Source organism: Balaenoptera musculus, chromosome 14 (genome assembly GCF_009873245.2).
Source record: "Balaenoptera musculus isolate JJ_BM4_2016_0621 chromosome 14, mBalMus1.pri.v3, whole genome shotgun sequence".
NCBI lineage: Eukaryota > Metazoa > Chordata > Mammalia > Artiodactyla > Balaenopteridae > Balaenoptera > Balaenoptera musculus.
In genome coordinates, this window is record NC_045798.1 from 12,355,202 (window position 1) to 12,370,251 (window position 15,050).

Sequence of the window (15,050 nt, forward strand, 5' to 3'; positions counted from 1 at the left end):
CTATGTGACCTTGACCCTCTGAGCTTCCTCCCTGGTGAAAATGAAAGGGTCGAGCCTGCCAATTCCAAGGGGCTCTTTAATCCCCCCACTGGAGCCCCCCAACTTGGCTCCCGCCCACTGCAATGTGGGGAGGGAGGGGGGCTCCTCTTCCCCGGTTTCTCCCCCCAGCAGCCCCTCTGCCAGGTCAAAACACTAAACCCTGTCCAGGAGTCTCACCTGCCTCTATATGCAGTGGGGGACCCAGAAGCCCCCAAAGCACCTTTCTCTCCCCCCACCCCACGCTGGAGTCTCTTGGGCAGAGGAGATCCTTCCTCTGTGTAAAGAGCCTTGAAAGAGCAGCTGGGAACCTGTCGTTCCTTCACATCCACATCTTTCTCCATGAAGGGTAGAACTGGATCTGGTTCCCATCCCGGCTGTCCACAGCCAGCCCTGGGAGGGCTGCGGAGACAGCTGAGGGTGGACATCTGGGAAGCGTGCCCAGTCAGCGGGAGCGGCCCGGGCACTGCCAAGTCAGCACAGCCTGGGGAGGGGGGCGTGCGGCGGGGCACCTGGGCCCACCTCTTACCTCCACCCTCACCCCCACCCCGCCCCGGCCTGCCTTTGCCCTCCATCTGCCCCTGCTGGCCCAGATGGTAGGTGCCTGCTGCATCCTGTCCCAAATAAGCCCCAAATTGTCAGCTGTGCTGACTCTGAACCCCAGCATATATTTATCACCCTGCCTCCCAGGCCTTCAGCCGGGTCCCACAGGTACTTGCAGCCATCCCAGGAGGGAGGGGAGGCAGGGAGGGAGGGAGGGAAGAGGTGGCTGTGCCTGCCCCCACTCCCACCCCCTGGCTGGGGAGGTGCTAAGATGAACCAGGTGGCAGGATCCCAGCCAGTGGTACTGCCCTGCTGGTTAGTTCATGGTCCCGCAGGTGGCCGGCTCAGCATCCAGTCCCAGCCCTGTCACCTCCTAGCCATGTCACCCTTGCTGAATCCTCTCTATAAAGATGGGATTGTGGACCCATTATACAGATGAGGACATCAAGGTTCAGAGCTTCAAAGGAACCAGCCCAAGGCCACACCACCCAGGGAGTGGCAGAGCTGGGATGCAACTCAGATCTGAATCCGTCTCCTGCAGCACACCATCACCCAAGGTTAGCTTCAAAGATCAGGGTGCCTCAGGTGAGAAAGGATTGTTTAAAAGATAACCAAAAGCAGGACAGAAAACCCAGAGATAAACCCACGCACATGTGGTCACCTTATCTTTGATAAAGGAGGCAAGAATATACAATGGAGAAAAGACAGTCTCTTCAGTAAGTGGTGCTGGAAAACTGGACAGCTACACGTAAAAGAATGAAATTAGAACACTCCCTAACACCATACACAAAAATAAACTCAAAATGGACTAAAGACCTAAATGTAAGGCCAGACACTATAAAACTCTTAGAGGAAAACATAGGCAGAACACTCTATGACATAAATCACAGCAAGATCCTTTCTGACCCACCTCCTAGAGAAATGGAAATAAAAACAAAAATAAACAAATGGGACCTAATGAAACCTAAAAGCTTTTGCACAGCAAAGGAAACCATGAACAAGACGAAAAGACAACCCTCAGAATGGGAGAAAATATTTGCAAATAAAGCAGCTGACAAAGGATTAATCTCCAAAACATAGAAGCAGCTCATGCAGCTCCATATCAAAAAAACAAACAACCCAATCCAAAAATGGGCAGAAGACCTAAATAGACATTTTTCCAAAGAAGACATACAGATTGCCAACAAACACATGAAAGAATGCTCACCATCATTAATCATTAGAGAAATGCAAATCAAAACTACAATGAGATATCATCTGACACCGGTCAGAATGGCCATCATCAAAAAATCTACAAACAATAAATGCTGGAGAGGGTGCGGAGAAAAGGGAACCCTCTTGCACTGTTGGTGGGAATGTAAATTGATACAGCCACTATGGAGAACAGTATGGAGGTTCCTTAAAAAACTAAAAATAGAACTACCATACAACCCAGCAATCCCACTACTGGGCATATACCCTGAGAAAACCATAATTCAAAAAGAGACATGTACCACAATGTTCACTGCAGCACTATTTACAATAGCCAGGACATGGAAGCAACCTAAGTGTCCATCGACAGATGAATGGATAAAGAAGATGTGGCACATATATACAATGGAATATTACTCAGCCATAAAAAGAAACGAAATTGAGTTATTTGTAGTGAGGTGGATGGACCTAGAGTCTGTCATACAGAGTGAAGTAAGTCAGAAAGAGAACAACAAATACTGTATGCTAACGCATATATATATGAAATGTAAAAAAAAAAAAAAATGGTTTTGAAGAACCTGGGGGCAGGACAGGAATAAAGACACAGACAGAGAGAATGGACTTGAGGACACAGGGAGGGGGAAGGGTAAGCTGGGATGAAGTGAGAGAGTGGCATGGACATATATACACTACCAAAGGTAAAATAGATAGCTAGTGGGAAGCAGCCGAATATAGCACAGGGAGATCAGCTCAGTGCTTTGTGACCACCTAGAGGGGTGGGATAGGGAGGGTGGGAGGGAGACTCAAGAGGAAGGGGATATGGGGATATACGTATAGCTGATTCCGTTTGTTATACAGCAGAAACTAACACAACATTGTAAAGCAATTATACTCCAATAAAGATGTTAAAAAATATATTATCAACAAAAAAATAAATAAATAAAACAAATAAAAGATTTTTTAAACAAAAGGACACGTTTAATTCAAAATTCAAATTGGGGATGATTCTTCTCTGATTCCATTCATGCTGAAACCAAGAGACCAAGACATATGAGACCGGCATAAGGAGCTTAAATGAGCTTAAGGGAAAAGCTGTTTCAGAGTCAAGACACAGACACTGATGTAGCCGTTTCTGGGGTTTCCCTCCCTGGACGTAATTTACAAGAGCTGCACTAATACTTACTTGTTTGAAGTGGTTAGGTGTGGTCTGCTCTAAGTCAAAGGCCAAGCAAGATGGCACTTGGAATCCCTGTAACTTTCATAGGGTCAGTGGTCCCCAAATTAAGCAAAGTGTTTTTGTTGCTCCCAGAACATTGCCAACCCTTTGGAGACCCCCCAAGCTAAGTGATCAGAGGGCCAGGGGAGCAATACGGGTGAACTGCCATTTACACAACTGCATATGTGTACTCTGATTCTGGTTTACCATCCATTCTGAACACCTTGGTTTTCCCATCAATAAAATGGGCAGGACTTCCCTCGTGGCACAGTGGTTAGGAGTCCGCCTGCTAGTGCGGGGGACACAGGTTCGAACCCTGGTCCTGGAGGATCCCACATGCTGCAGAGCAGCTGGGCCCGTGCGCCACACCTACTGAGCCTGCGCTCTGGAGCCTGCGAGCCACAACTACTGAAGCCCGCGTGCCCGGAGCCCATGCTCCGCGGCCGGAGAAGCCACCGCAATGAGAAGGCTGCACACCGCAACGAAGAGTAGCCCCTGCTCACTGCAACTAGAGAAAGCCCGCGTGCAGCAACGAAGACCCAACGCAGCCAAAAATAAATAAATAAATTTATTTTAAAAATTAAAAAAAAATAAAATGGGCATGTATTGGGTACCCAGTAGTGTACGCACTAGTGATGATGGTCTGTTCCTATCTTTTTCCTTCCAGACTCTGAGGTCAGAGACTGACTACCTCACTGTAGTATCTGAATTCCTGGCACTCAGTAGTGAATGAGTGAATAGATGAATGAATGGACAAATGAACATATGAATCATAATAACAGCCTACTGTGTAGTGGTGTGCTGAATTGTCTCAGACCAGCTTGCAAGAACAAATTATTAAACATTCAGGAATTTAGCAAGCCCATTGTTCAATTATTGGTAGCTTGAAATTGATCATGGTGGGAGTATTTACAACAGGGAAATTGGCAATGTTGCAAAGTAGAGCTTCCCGTCTGTTTTCTCAGGGCCTGCTTACCTGCACCCCACTGGATAGCACTTCCTGTGTCAGGCACTGTTTTAAGCCCTTTAGATATATGAATCCACATTTAACCCTCATAAACATCATGAAGAAAGCACCATTGTTATTCCCACTTTACAGATGGGAAACTGAGGCCCAGGGAGGCAAAGCCACTTGCCCAAGTGTGGTTCGGTAGTCTGTTTCCCTTAGACGAATGAAGACCATCCTCACCATCTCTGGGCTCAGCTGCCCTTGGTGGCCTCACAGGTACCAGCCATTCTCACCACAGCCACTGTTTGTAATCAGCTCCTCTGGGAGAAGAGAGGCAGTTGCCTGGTGACCAAAGTGTTCCCTAGCTCTCCGAAGGTCACACTGAGTGAGGGGGAGGATAAAGATCACCACACAGGGTGCCCCCTCTTCCAGGGCTCCAGACAACTGATCCAATCAGCCCAGCCAGACCCCACGCAGCGCTCCAGACCTCCTTGGTGCTCTGACGCCATTAGCAGGATTGAATTAAAGGCCTGACGCCCTGGAACAGTGGCAGCAGGCTTTGTGTGCAGAGAGCCCTGCCGTGTGTGTGCGTCATTGCCAGAGAAGGAGGCAAAGCCCAGGCAGAGGGTGGGTGACCGCAGGGCCCCCAAACCTCACAGGTACTTCTGTCCAGCCAGTATTTGCCTCTGGCATGTCCCTTTGGGACCACAGTTTGGGACAGTCATGGACTCCCCAAAGCTCAGCTTAGGGATTAACAGAGTCTCTCCAGCGGCCATTCCAGCTCGAACATTCCATATCTCTGCGGGGCCTTGTTTACCCCGCTGCGTTGTCACCTCCTGTGTATCTGTCTCCCACTCCTCCAGGACTCTCTTAGGAGCAGAAATGTGGCTCCAGGCCCCAGGCAGTCCCCTGTACACAGCAGGCCTTCGATAAATGCGCGATGAATCAATGAATGAACAAGCAAGCCTGCACACTGTGCCTTCCTGCTGCCACAAGGAGCTCCTGATTTATTTCTCCAAGCCCTGCCGTCAGGAACAAATTCCCTGTGGTCATCACACCCAGCCTTCCAGCTCCCACTGGCTGGTGAAGGCGGCTTGTATGGCAGCAGACCCAGGAGAGCGGATGGGGGCCCTGAGAAGGACTCTCCAAGGAGGTGATGTTTATGCTGAGATCTGAGGAGCCCCGATCATGGGAAAAGGGAGAGCAGCGGAGTTCCTGGCAGAAGGGACCAGCACAAATGCTTGTCTAGAAACTGACCGTGGCCAGCGGAGCTTGAGATGAAGTTGACTGTGTAGACAGATGATGGAGTAAAGACCACCTCCCTTCACCCCATACACTGGGAGTCTCTCCGCGATCACCTGAGGGGCAGAGCAAGGCCACGTGCCCCCTCCCTGCCCCAGGGCACTGTCCCAGGGCTTTTACCCCCACCCACCTGTACTGTACCAGCTCTGAGAGCAACCATGCCAAGGGGGAGGAGATACAGCCATGAGAATGTCATTTTCTATCTCCCCAGCAAAAAGCCCCAGCATTTAATCCTTGGATAATTTAATAAAATTCCAGGAACAGATATTTTAAGTCGGAACAAAATTGTGTCCAGCAGTTGTGGGTAATTCCCAAGGGGTCCAGGGCCCCATTTCTTGATCCAGAGGCCACTTTGGGTTTCTAGATTTCTTCTGACCTGACATGCAGTCTCCCAGGCGGCCTTCCAGTTTGCTTGGACCAGCTGATGTCCCACAGCCAACATTTCCCCAGCTTGGCTAGGTCTCAGCACTGCCCGTGCGTGCGAGCTTTGCAAATGCACATTCCAGGTGCCGCCCCAGCTCTGTGAGTGTCCTGACAGAGTGTAAAGGGGAGCTGGATTTTCAATCAGGAGGGGGCTGATTCTGCTGCTCTGGCAGGTTTCAGGAGCCCCCTGGTGACTCTGAACAGCATCCTTGTCCCTGGAAGGGGCTATAACCCTCAGCTTGGAGGTACGGGTACCTGGTTCTCAGCCCTCCCTCCCCAGCGCTCTGTGACGCGGATGTAGGTGAGCCGGCTCAAGTCTCCATGACCGCCACCCCCCAGCACTATCAACAGAGCCTGGCACCCAGGACAGACCCTGAATACATGCCAATCCTTGATGGCCATGTCACCAGGCACTGTGTAGCACAATGGTCTGGGCTTGAGGCAGGGAAAGTGTTGACTTTGAATTAATGCCCTGGCTTTGTGACCCTTCTGAGAACCAGTTCCTCTGTTGTAAAGTGGACATGATTCCACAGCGGCTCTCTTGCGCTGTGTCCCAGGCCAGGCCTTTCTGATGTATGTCTCATTAACTATTATTATCCCCATCTTCAGGAGAAGGAATCATGGTTAGGTAGGTGGCAGGATTGGCTGGGGTCACCCAGCCTAGTTACGGAACCCAACTCCTTCAGCCAGCTTCAGGCAAAACTTCTCCCAGAAGGATGGCATCCTCTCTGGTAGTTTGAAATGCAGCCTCCTGGGCCCTGCCTGAGTCAGAATGCCTGAACCTAAAGACTGAGAACGTCCCCACCCTAAGCAACTAGGCTGAGCAGCTAGGACAGGCCAGTCTTGTACGTGGGTGTGCCCACTTCATCAGGGTGGGCTTTCCTGGAATAAGCCAAAGAAAGCCCCCCCACTTGCGCATTCAGGTTGGATTATTATTATCTTTATTGCTGTTCACCATAGAGATAATTAACGCTGTCCTTCTCCATTGTTCCCAGGGAGTTTCCCTCCCGACATCTGGGAGGATGTGTAGTGGAACAGGGGTGGGGGAGGGCATGGAACCTCCGTGGGGTCTGATCCCTCCTACCTATACCCCCAACTCTGCTCATACCTTCTTCCCAGAGCCGGCAGGGGTGCGGAAGAGGTGAGGCGCGACGAGCACGGCCGCGGTTGCGGGGAATGGGGAACCTGGGTCCCCCTCCTCTCCCCACCCCTCTCCCCGACGTTTCCGGCCCGGGGCGGGGCGCTCCCCACTCCCGGCAATGCGCGAAGCCGGAGCGCACTAGGACCGTGGCGCTCCGCCCGCCGCCGCTATAAGAGGCCGCGCTCGCACCCCACGCGGAACCCGCGGCTCAGACCGGTTCCTGGCGTCCCGACCTGTGTCGGACCCGAGGCCGGACCTGCCGCTGCGCAGCCGACGCCAGCCCAGGGCCTGGGAGGAACGAGCGCACCCGGGCCCCTGCCGCGGGCACCATGGGCGCTACCCACTCCGCGTCCGAGGAGGTGCGGGAGCTCGAGGGCAAGACGGGCTGTGAGTATCCCGCAGGGGACGGGGGCGGGGACCGCGACCGCCGGCCGGCTGGCACTGGGGCTCCCAGCCCACGGCCACCCGCTCGGCTTCGGGCCACCGCGCTGTGTGACCTTGGGCTAGTAGCTGGCTCTCTCTGCGCCTCAGTCTCCCCCTCCGCCTCAGTCTCCCCCTCCTTCAAATGGGTCCCCGCCGGCCACTTTGCAGGCTGCGGTGATGCTGAGTAAGTGTCGCGGCAGCTGTGCCTCGGTGCTCTCGGAGTTGGCTGGGAACCCCTGAACCTGGGACTGCGGACCCGGGAGGGAGCAGTGTCCGGGCTCCCGGGCCCGGGAGAGCTAGCGTCCATGGACGCTCAGCTGTTGTACGCGACCCGCACCTGAAAGTCGTTTGGCTTCAGGATTACGCAGGGGGAGGAAAGTTTTTCAGTCGGCGGGAGCTGGGTGGGAGCCCGGCCCCGCGACCTTAGCGCGGGTGAGCGGGTCTCTGAGCTTCCCGTCTGTAAAATGGGTTCAGGCGGTTCCCCCCCTACCCACCATGGGTAACTGGGAGGATTAAGCGAGGCAGCGCCCGAAGAGTACTTTGCTGGAGCCCGGCGACCTTCGTGGAGCTCGCCCGGACTCCCGGGCCCGCAGAGGCTGTGCGCCCCGTATCCGCCCGGGGCAGGGCGCACCGGGAGGCCGGGCGGCGGGCCGAGCTGACCGCAGGGGAGTGATGGCGGAAGCGCCTGACCGCCCAAGTCCAGCCGGGCTGGGAACTTGACCCTGGGCCCTGACTTCGGGGCACCCGGTTCTATTACGGACTGTGAAGGGGGGTGTGGACTGAAGACCGAGAGAGGCCAGGTGAGTGGGCAGACTGGCTTTGGCAATGGGCAGACCGGGTGTCAACCCCGCCAGCGCTACTTCCTGGCTGTGTGTCTTTGGGCTAGTCACTTTACCTCTCTATGTCTCTGTTTCCTTCTTTCTAGAATGGGGTTTCTGCTAGTATCTTGTAGAGAAATGCTCAAGAAAACGGGAGCTGCAGCTGTTATTTCCAGTCAGGAGCTGGCTCCTGGTGCCTGCTTCGAGTTCAGTGCAGACAGTCTGCGTCCATGGTTGATCAGCTGGAGGGAGCGGCCCCGCCATTTGTGCGTGGGCTGAAAAATGACCCCTCCTGACTCCCAATCTAAACACCTCTTCCCAGGAGAATTGGGCGAAAATTACAGAAAGCCCTTAATAATTGGTGTCTGCGTCTACACATGCATACATACACAGACATGTATGCGGACACCTTCCTGTGTACAAATACAGAGCTATCTTCAACTGGAGAAAAAAAGAGTTGTGGTGCATATATATCATATGGAACCCCCTTTTTTTTTTAAAGAGAGGGAGTAAGAGTATATTTTTGTAACTTTTATTTGCATCAAGGAATTAAGAATAATGAATACTTATTGGGGGATTTGGTAGAAAAGATGAAGGGGGAGTGAGCTTTTCACTGTTAACTTTTTTATGTTTTCATTTTGAACCATGTGTGACTATTTCACTTACTCAAAAAGTTTTATAAAGTCTAGTTCAACCCCAAGGCGCACGTGAGAGAGGAGATAGGATTCCTGTCACCTGACTTTCTTGGATTTCCCCTGTTTTTATTATTTCTTGAGTGCCCTCTGGCTGCCTTGAATCTGGCTGGTTAGAAATGGGGGTTCTCTGAGGCTGGGATCTCTGCAGGAAGGGAGGGCTGGCCTCAGTCTCTCAGGCAGCCCCCGTGGCAGGCAGTCTGGGGGAATTCCATCTGGTTGTGGGTTTGACAGGTGATGGGGCTGCAGAGCATGCTGGGAATCTTGTCAGTTTCTTGGGCCCAGCCTCCTACCCGGATGATAGAAGCTGAGGGTTCCGTGCTTTGTTGCTTTCCTAGAGGTGGCTGATGTGACTTCCCTTTTTGCTGCTCAGAACTCAGATTTCACACCCCGAAGAGGGAGGGGAGACAGAGGCGGTCAGGGAAGGAGTTCTGAGGTCAGACTAGAGGGGAGGATAATGCCTTCCGTTATCTGAACTTCAAGTAGGTGGAAACTTCCCCCTAGTTCTGTGAAAGGCGTTGGCACAGTCTGAGCACGTGTATCCATTCAGACCCAGAGAGGTTGATTTCCTGAGGGGAGATGCACAGTATAAACAGATCAACCCATTGGTGTCAAGTTCCGTGAAGAAGATACAATCCGACGGCATGAGAGTTGGGGGAGGGGCAAGGAAACATTTCTTTCAAGGGGACCAGGAGGGCTTCGTGGGGGAGGTGATAATGGGATGGACCCAAGTAAGAAGGAGCCAGCTGCGTGAAGACCAGTCGGAAGTGCATTTGGAGCAGAGGGCACAGCAAATGCAAAGGTCCTTTGACAGGAACAAGCTGAGGACAATGAATGAGGGTGGTATGAGATGAGGACGTGGACATAGGGCTCAGGTTGGGATGGGAACCTGATTTAAGGGGTCTTGATAGATATGTAGCCTTGGGCAAGTCATTTATGCCCTGAGTGCCTCAGTTTCATGCACTATAAAATCAGGATAAAAGTGGTACCTTCCTCTGAGTTGTTGGGAAGGATTAAGTGAGTGAATTCACGTGAAGTATTTAGAGCAAGCACAAGTGTTTAGTATTATCAGCCATGCTTTAAATACATTGATAGGTCCTGGTTGATCTGAGCCACAAGTAAGAGTTAAGTCTTGGTGCCACTTCTTCACAGCTGCATGACCTTAAGCAAGTCGTTTTACCTCTCTGAGCGTTAGTGCTCCCACCTGGATCGTGAGGTGGCGGTATAGATTCAACAAGAGGGTGTATGTTATGTGTGGCAGTGCTTGACTTGGTATGGGAACGTCGGCTCCCAGCATCCTGCAGGCTGGGTGGAGTGTCCCTGTAAGAACCCTTGGGAAGCATCCCTGAGAAGGGGGAAGAGCCTAGGTCCAGGGCAGCCAGAGAACAGGCTGTGCCCACAGGGTTGCTAGGCTTCCCCCGCCTCTCTGAGGACCAGGGTGGTCCCTGATTTGAAGAATCAGCCTGGTCCCTTTGCATGCGCTCTCTTGGAATCCTCATGGTAATCCTCCAGGGAAGGTGGTACTGTGGCCATTTTACAGAGGCTCAGAGGAGTAAAGCAACTTGCCTCCCATCCCACAGCTCATACGCGGAGGAGCAGGGGATCTCAGGATCCCCAGGTTCACTGTCCTGCCACTGCTGTGCTTTCACTGTGTTTCGTTGCCCCTCAGATTTCTAGGAACCCAGAAGGGGTAGGAACAGCCTGCCCGTATATTTTTCTCACCACCCGGCCTTTGCACAATCTGTTCCCTGTGCCTGGAGCACTCTTTCCATCTCACATAATTCGGCATTTGCATATGGCCGTACTTCTGTGACCACCACCCAGGTGAAGATCGCACACGTTTCCTCTTTGCCCCCCTCTTTATGAAACTCATGCTCTTCCTCGTTCAGAGCTCAGCTTAGCTATTGTTTCCTTCCAGAAAGCCGTCCCCGGCTGCCCTCCTTCCAACCTTTGTGTGTTAAATGCCCGTTCTCGGCACGCCCGCAGCCCCTGCATTCCCTCCCATAATAGCTCACATCACACCCTGTTATAATTGTCAGCTTTGTCACCTGCTACCCCCTTGAAACTTGGAGCTCCCTGAGAGTGGGCAGTGTACTCGCCTTTGTACTCAGTGAGAACACAAGAGGTTCACGTTGAAGGGGTGAAGGCCCTGGGGACTTTATAACCCAGGGAGTATTGCCCAGGAGCCAGTGTCCGGTATAAAATCTAGTGCCACACCAGCAGCTGGCCTTGGCCACGTCAGCCCCGCCAAAAATAGGCCTGAGCGCAAGCTCGCTCACGCAGGGCTTCCTTGGGTCCGCACGCCCACCTCTCCTTGCCTGTCAGAGTCTCATCGACTGATTTAAAGCATAGACAAGTACTCCCAAACATCTTTTCTGCGCCAGGAAAGCTGACTACCTAGACTGTTAAAATTCATATTAAAAACCCGAGCGAAGGCATTCTGGTTGTGCGTCCTAGTGGTGAGCTGGCCTTTCTCCGTGGCAGGCGTGGTGTCAAGCCCAGTGTGTGTCCCAAGGTGTGACGTGGACGCTGGACAGGAAGAAAGGAATCACTCACCGTGGCATGTTCCCTGTCACCACCTTGAGCTGGCCCGGAGGTGGCCCCCCCTTCCTGTCCCCCCAACCCCGTGTCTGCTCCTGGAATTGGAAAGGAAAGAATACGAGGAGGAATCTGGGAAAGGTGGAGGGGTCTATTTTTCCTTCAGGCTCCAGAACAGCTCCACAGGCATGTCTGTGTAGATGCCAAGAAGCTGCCAGAAGAAAGAAGAAAAATCAATCTCCCAGATCTAGAGTTCAGACCTCATGATGGTTAGAGCTAATGTTTATCGGGCGCCTGTCATCTGCCGAACACTGTGCTGAGCTATGAAGTTTCCCCGCAGTGGCTCATGGAATCCTCCCAGGAACGCTGTGGCCTTCCCATTCCAGAGATGGGGAAGTCAAGGTTGAAGAGAGGACGTGACTGCCACAGGCCGCTGAGAAGCAGAGGCGGGATTCAAGTCCTGGTCTGACCCCCGGACCCCATCCTTTGGGGAGGGAACCAGAGACGTGGGAGGCCTGTGTGGCCTGGGCTGGCTTCTAGGGGTGGCACTGCATTTTCCACTGGAATCTCCCGGCTGGGCAGTACTCCTGGGTTATAAAGTCTTCAAGCAGCCCCAGACCACAGCCTCAGCCCCTTCACCCCATGGCACATTCCCTGGTGCACCAGACACCTCCCCTGCCTTCCTGAAGCTCGGGACCTTGAGGGGTAAGGGCGGACCGGCCGGTACCACTGTGTTCATCCTGTTGTCACCAAGGCTTGTGGAGCTAAATGGCCAACAAGACCTATTGGATCCCTTTCCGTTTCCTCTGGGGTGGACTGTGGTTTTAACTTGGGATCCTTGGGGAGTCTCTGAAACCCATAAAGTGGGGTGCAGAATTGTGTCCGTGGGGCTCTGGGAGATGTGGGCCCTCAGCTTTCCTGAGATTCTTAAAACAGTGGAGATACATTCCACAGTATGTAAATCAGACCCCAATAAGAAAGTAATAATAAGAGCACTTAAATTTTTTTAGAAGAATGAAAAATGGTGGCTCCCTGCTGAGGGAGGAACAAACATATCTGGGAGGACTGGTCCCCAAAGGCTGAGCTCTCGGGGGCCCTGGGCGCAGTGGTCAAGACCACAGCAGGGAGGGCCAAGTGACCCCAGCCCTCTGGAACCTTTACTACCTTGGTCGGGCGGGTTGTCCAGACCTCTGCCCACTCCCTGGGTGCTCACAGTGTGGAAACGTGCAGGAAAGGGCTGGGTAGCAAGTGAACTCATTCCTGGGCACCCAAAAGCGCCCCTTGCTCTGGCCCATTTTGCACTCTGTGCACCTGGATCCGGTCATCCCGTGTTAGCAGTAGCTGCAGAGTGGGGCCAGGAGGCCGGCGATCGTCGGGCTTGCCCCATGCGGCAGTGCTGAGACGCCTGGTCCAGGCCGCAGCCCTCTCTGAGCCGCCAGTTCCACCCCTTTGAAGATGTGGCGGTCAACGAGATGGTCTAGAGCTGTGGATGAGGTAACAGCTGCTCTTTCTTGGGCCTTTTCCATCCATCATCTCATCCGCCTAAGAGCCCGGTGGGACTTTTTTTTTTTCTTTCCTTTATTTATTTATTTGTTTGTTTGTTTGTTTGTTTATTTATTTATTTAGGGCTGTGTTGGATCTTCGTTTCTGTGCGAGGGCTTTCTCTAGTTGCGGCAAGCGGGGGCCACTCTTCATCGCGATGCGCGGGCCTCTCACCATCGCGGCCTCTCTTGTTGCGGAGCACAGGCTCCAGACACGCAGGCTCAGTAATTGTGGCTCACGGGCCCAGTTGCTCCGCGGCATGTGGGATCCTCCCAGACCAGGGCTGGAACCCACGTCCCCTGCGTTGGCAGGCAGACTCTCAACCACTGCGCCACCAGGGAAGCCCCCCCAGTGGGACTTTTGTTACCGTTTACAGATGAGGAAACTGAGGCTCAGACATGCAGGTGACTGCTCACGGTCACTTAGATGCATACGTATAACTGAATCACTGTGCTATACACCTGCAACTAACACGATTTTGATATTATAAATCAATTATACTTCAATAAAAACAAAGAAAATATAATTTAAAAAAAGGTCACTTAGATGCTGTGTGTGGAACCCAAATTCAAAACAAGGCCTCTTTAATGGTATAGATGATCTTACTTGCAAAGCAGAAGTAGAGACAGGGGTAGAGAACAAATGTATGGATACCAAGGGGGAAAGGGGTGGGGTGGGAGGAATTGGGAGACTAGGATTGACACGTATATATTATTGATACTATTTATAAAATGAACAACTGATGGGAACGTGCTGTATAGGACGGAACTCACCTAGTGCACTGTGGTAGCCTAAATGGGAGGGAAGTCCAAAAGGGAGGGGATATCTGTGTGTGTATGGCAGATTCATTCTGTTGTGCAGTGGAGGCTAACACAACATTGTAAAGCAACCATACTCAATAAAAAATAAATAAAAATAAATTTAGGAATACACTGTAAAAAAACAAAAAACAAAAAGCTATCTTTTTCGGGTGCAAGGAGAAACTGCCTCTCCCATGTGATATAACATAGGTGGAGAGTGTGAGTGACCCCAGGTCGTATTATCTGTGAGAGGCGCCCCATGACCTTATTAACAGTGTTCCACACACTTGTTTACCCAGTTGGCAAGGGAAGAATCGGACTTCAAGGCAGATAGTATTAGCTCTGGGTGATGTGGAAAGTTCTAGAAGTGTGGGCTACGCCCCCCTCCCCCACAAACCCCCGGGGAGGGCAAGCTTGGTGATGAGCAGTGTGAGGGGTATGGGGAGGGCTAAGAAGAAGAAACCCCCTCCATTTCCTGGGTCTGACTGTGTGGCTCACGTCTGTTTCAGAAGTAGTGTTTTCTCTGCGTGAAAGCAACTGGCAATCCACTCCAAGACTTCCCAGCTCCACGGATTAGTAGTAATTAGATCCCTTATGCATCTTTCTTTCTCACCTCCCCCATCCCCACGCTGGCAGGATAATTTTTCTGTGAGTTAATGGTCCCCAGAATGCAGCCTGGAATTTAATCACTGCTCAGATATGCCATACGGCCCAATCCAACAGACAAAATGCCTCGATAAGATGCTTCTACTTTTGCAAAGCACTTTAGTATCTGCTATCTCAAGCCCGGGGAACAAGGCGTTCTTGGCTCAGGAGTGCCCACTGCTTTGAGAAGATAAGGCAGGGCACCTTTTCCCAGCCTGGAGAGGCTGGGCAAGGTGACGAGGAGGAGCCTGGCACCTTGGTTCTGCCAGCCATCCTGTCACCAGCTCCATCTTTATTATTAATTCATAAAACCAGAAGGTCAAGTGGGTGATTTCTGCCAGTGGTGGAAATCACCTTAAGCGCAAGGACAGAAAGGGCCTTTGTTGTCCCAACAGTGTGACCTTTGTGGACGGGCAGGCTGTCAGAAGTGGGCCTTCTGTTCCCAGCACAGCTCCCTGGGAGGTGAAAGGGAGCAGTTAGGTCTCAGGGCCCAGGTACCTCTGGGAGGGGGGGGCCGGTGGCCAGGCAGGAGACAGCAGCACGGTTGGTGTGGCTGAGTTATACAGCGATGGCAAGAGAAGGGGGGGGGGGCCCTTCCCAGCTCCTGAGCACCCATGCCAGGGTCTCAGTGATCAGAGAACCCCAGCTGAGCGCCCAGCACTTCACAGGCCTCACCCACCTGGTAGTCCTCAGGGGTTCCCTTATCTTGTCCTCTCCTGCATCTCCAAGGCCTCAGCCAGAGTCCCATGTGGACACAGACTAGCCTTCCACCACCTTGACCTTTACCAGCA

At 52.4% G+C, this 15,050-nt stretch overlaps 1 protein-coding gene across 2 annotated transcripts in view; it reads left to right on the forward strand.

Moving 5' to 3' along the window:
- Positions 1-6,988: 6,988 nt before the first annotated feature.
- The window catches only part of TESC (tescalcin), a 64,438-nt gene continuing 56,376 nt past the window's right edge, over positions 6,989-15,050 (forward strand). For both annotated transcript variants that reach the window (XM_036824079.1, XM_036824078.1), the window contains exon 1: positions 6,989-7,188. In XM_036824079.1, the coding sequence (XP_036679974.1) occupies positions 7,131-7,188 (58 nt within the window). In that variant the 5' untranslated portion in view covers positions 6,989-7,130. The remainder of the gene's footprint in view (positions 7,189-15,050) is intronic.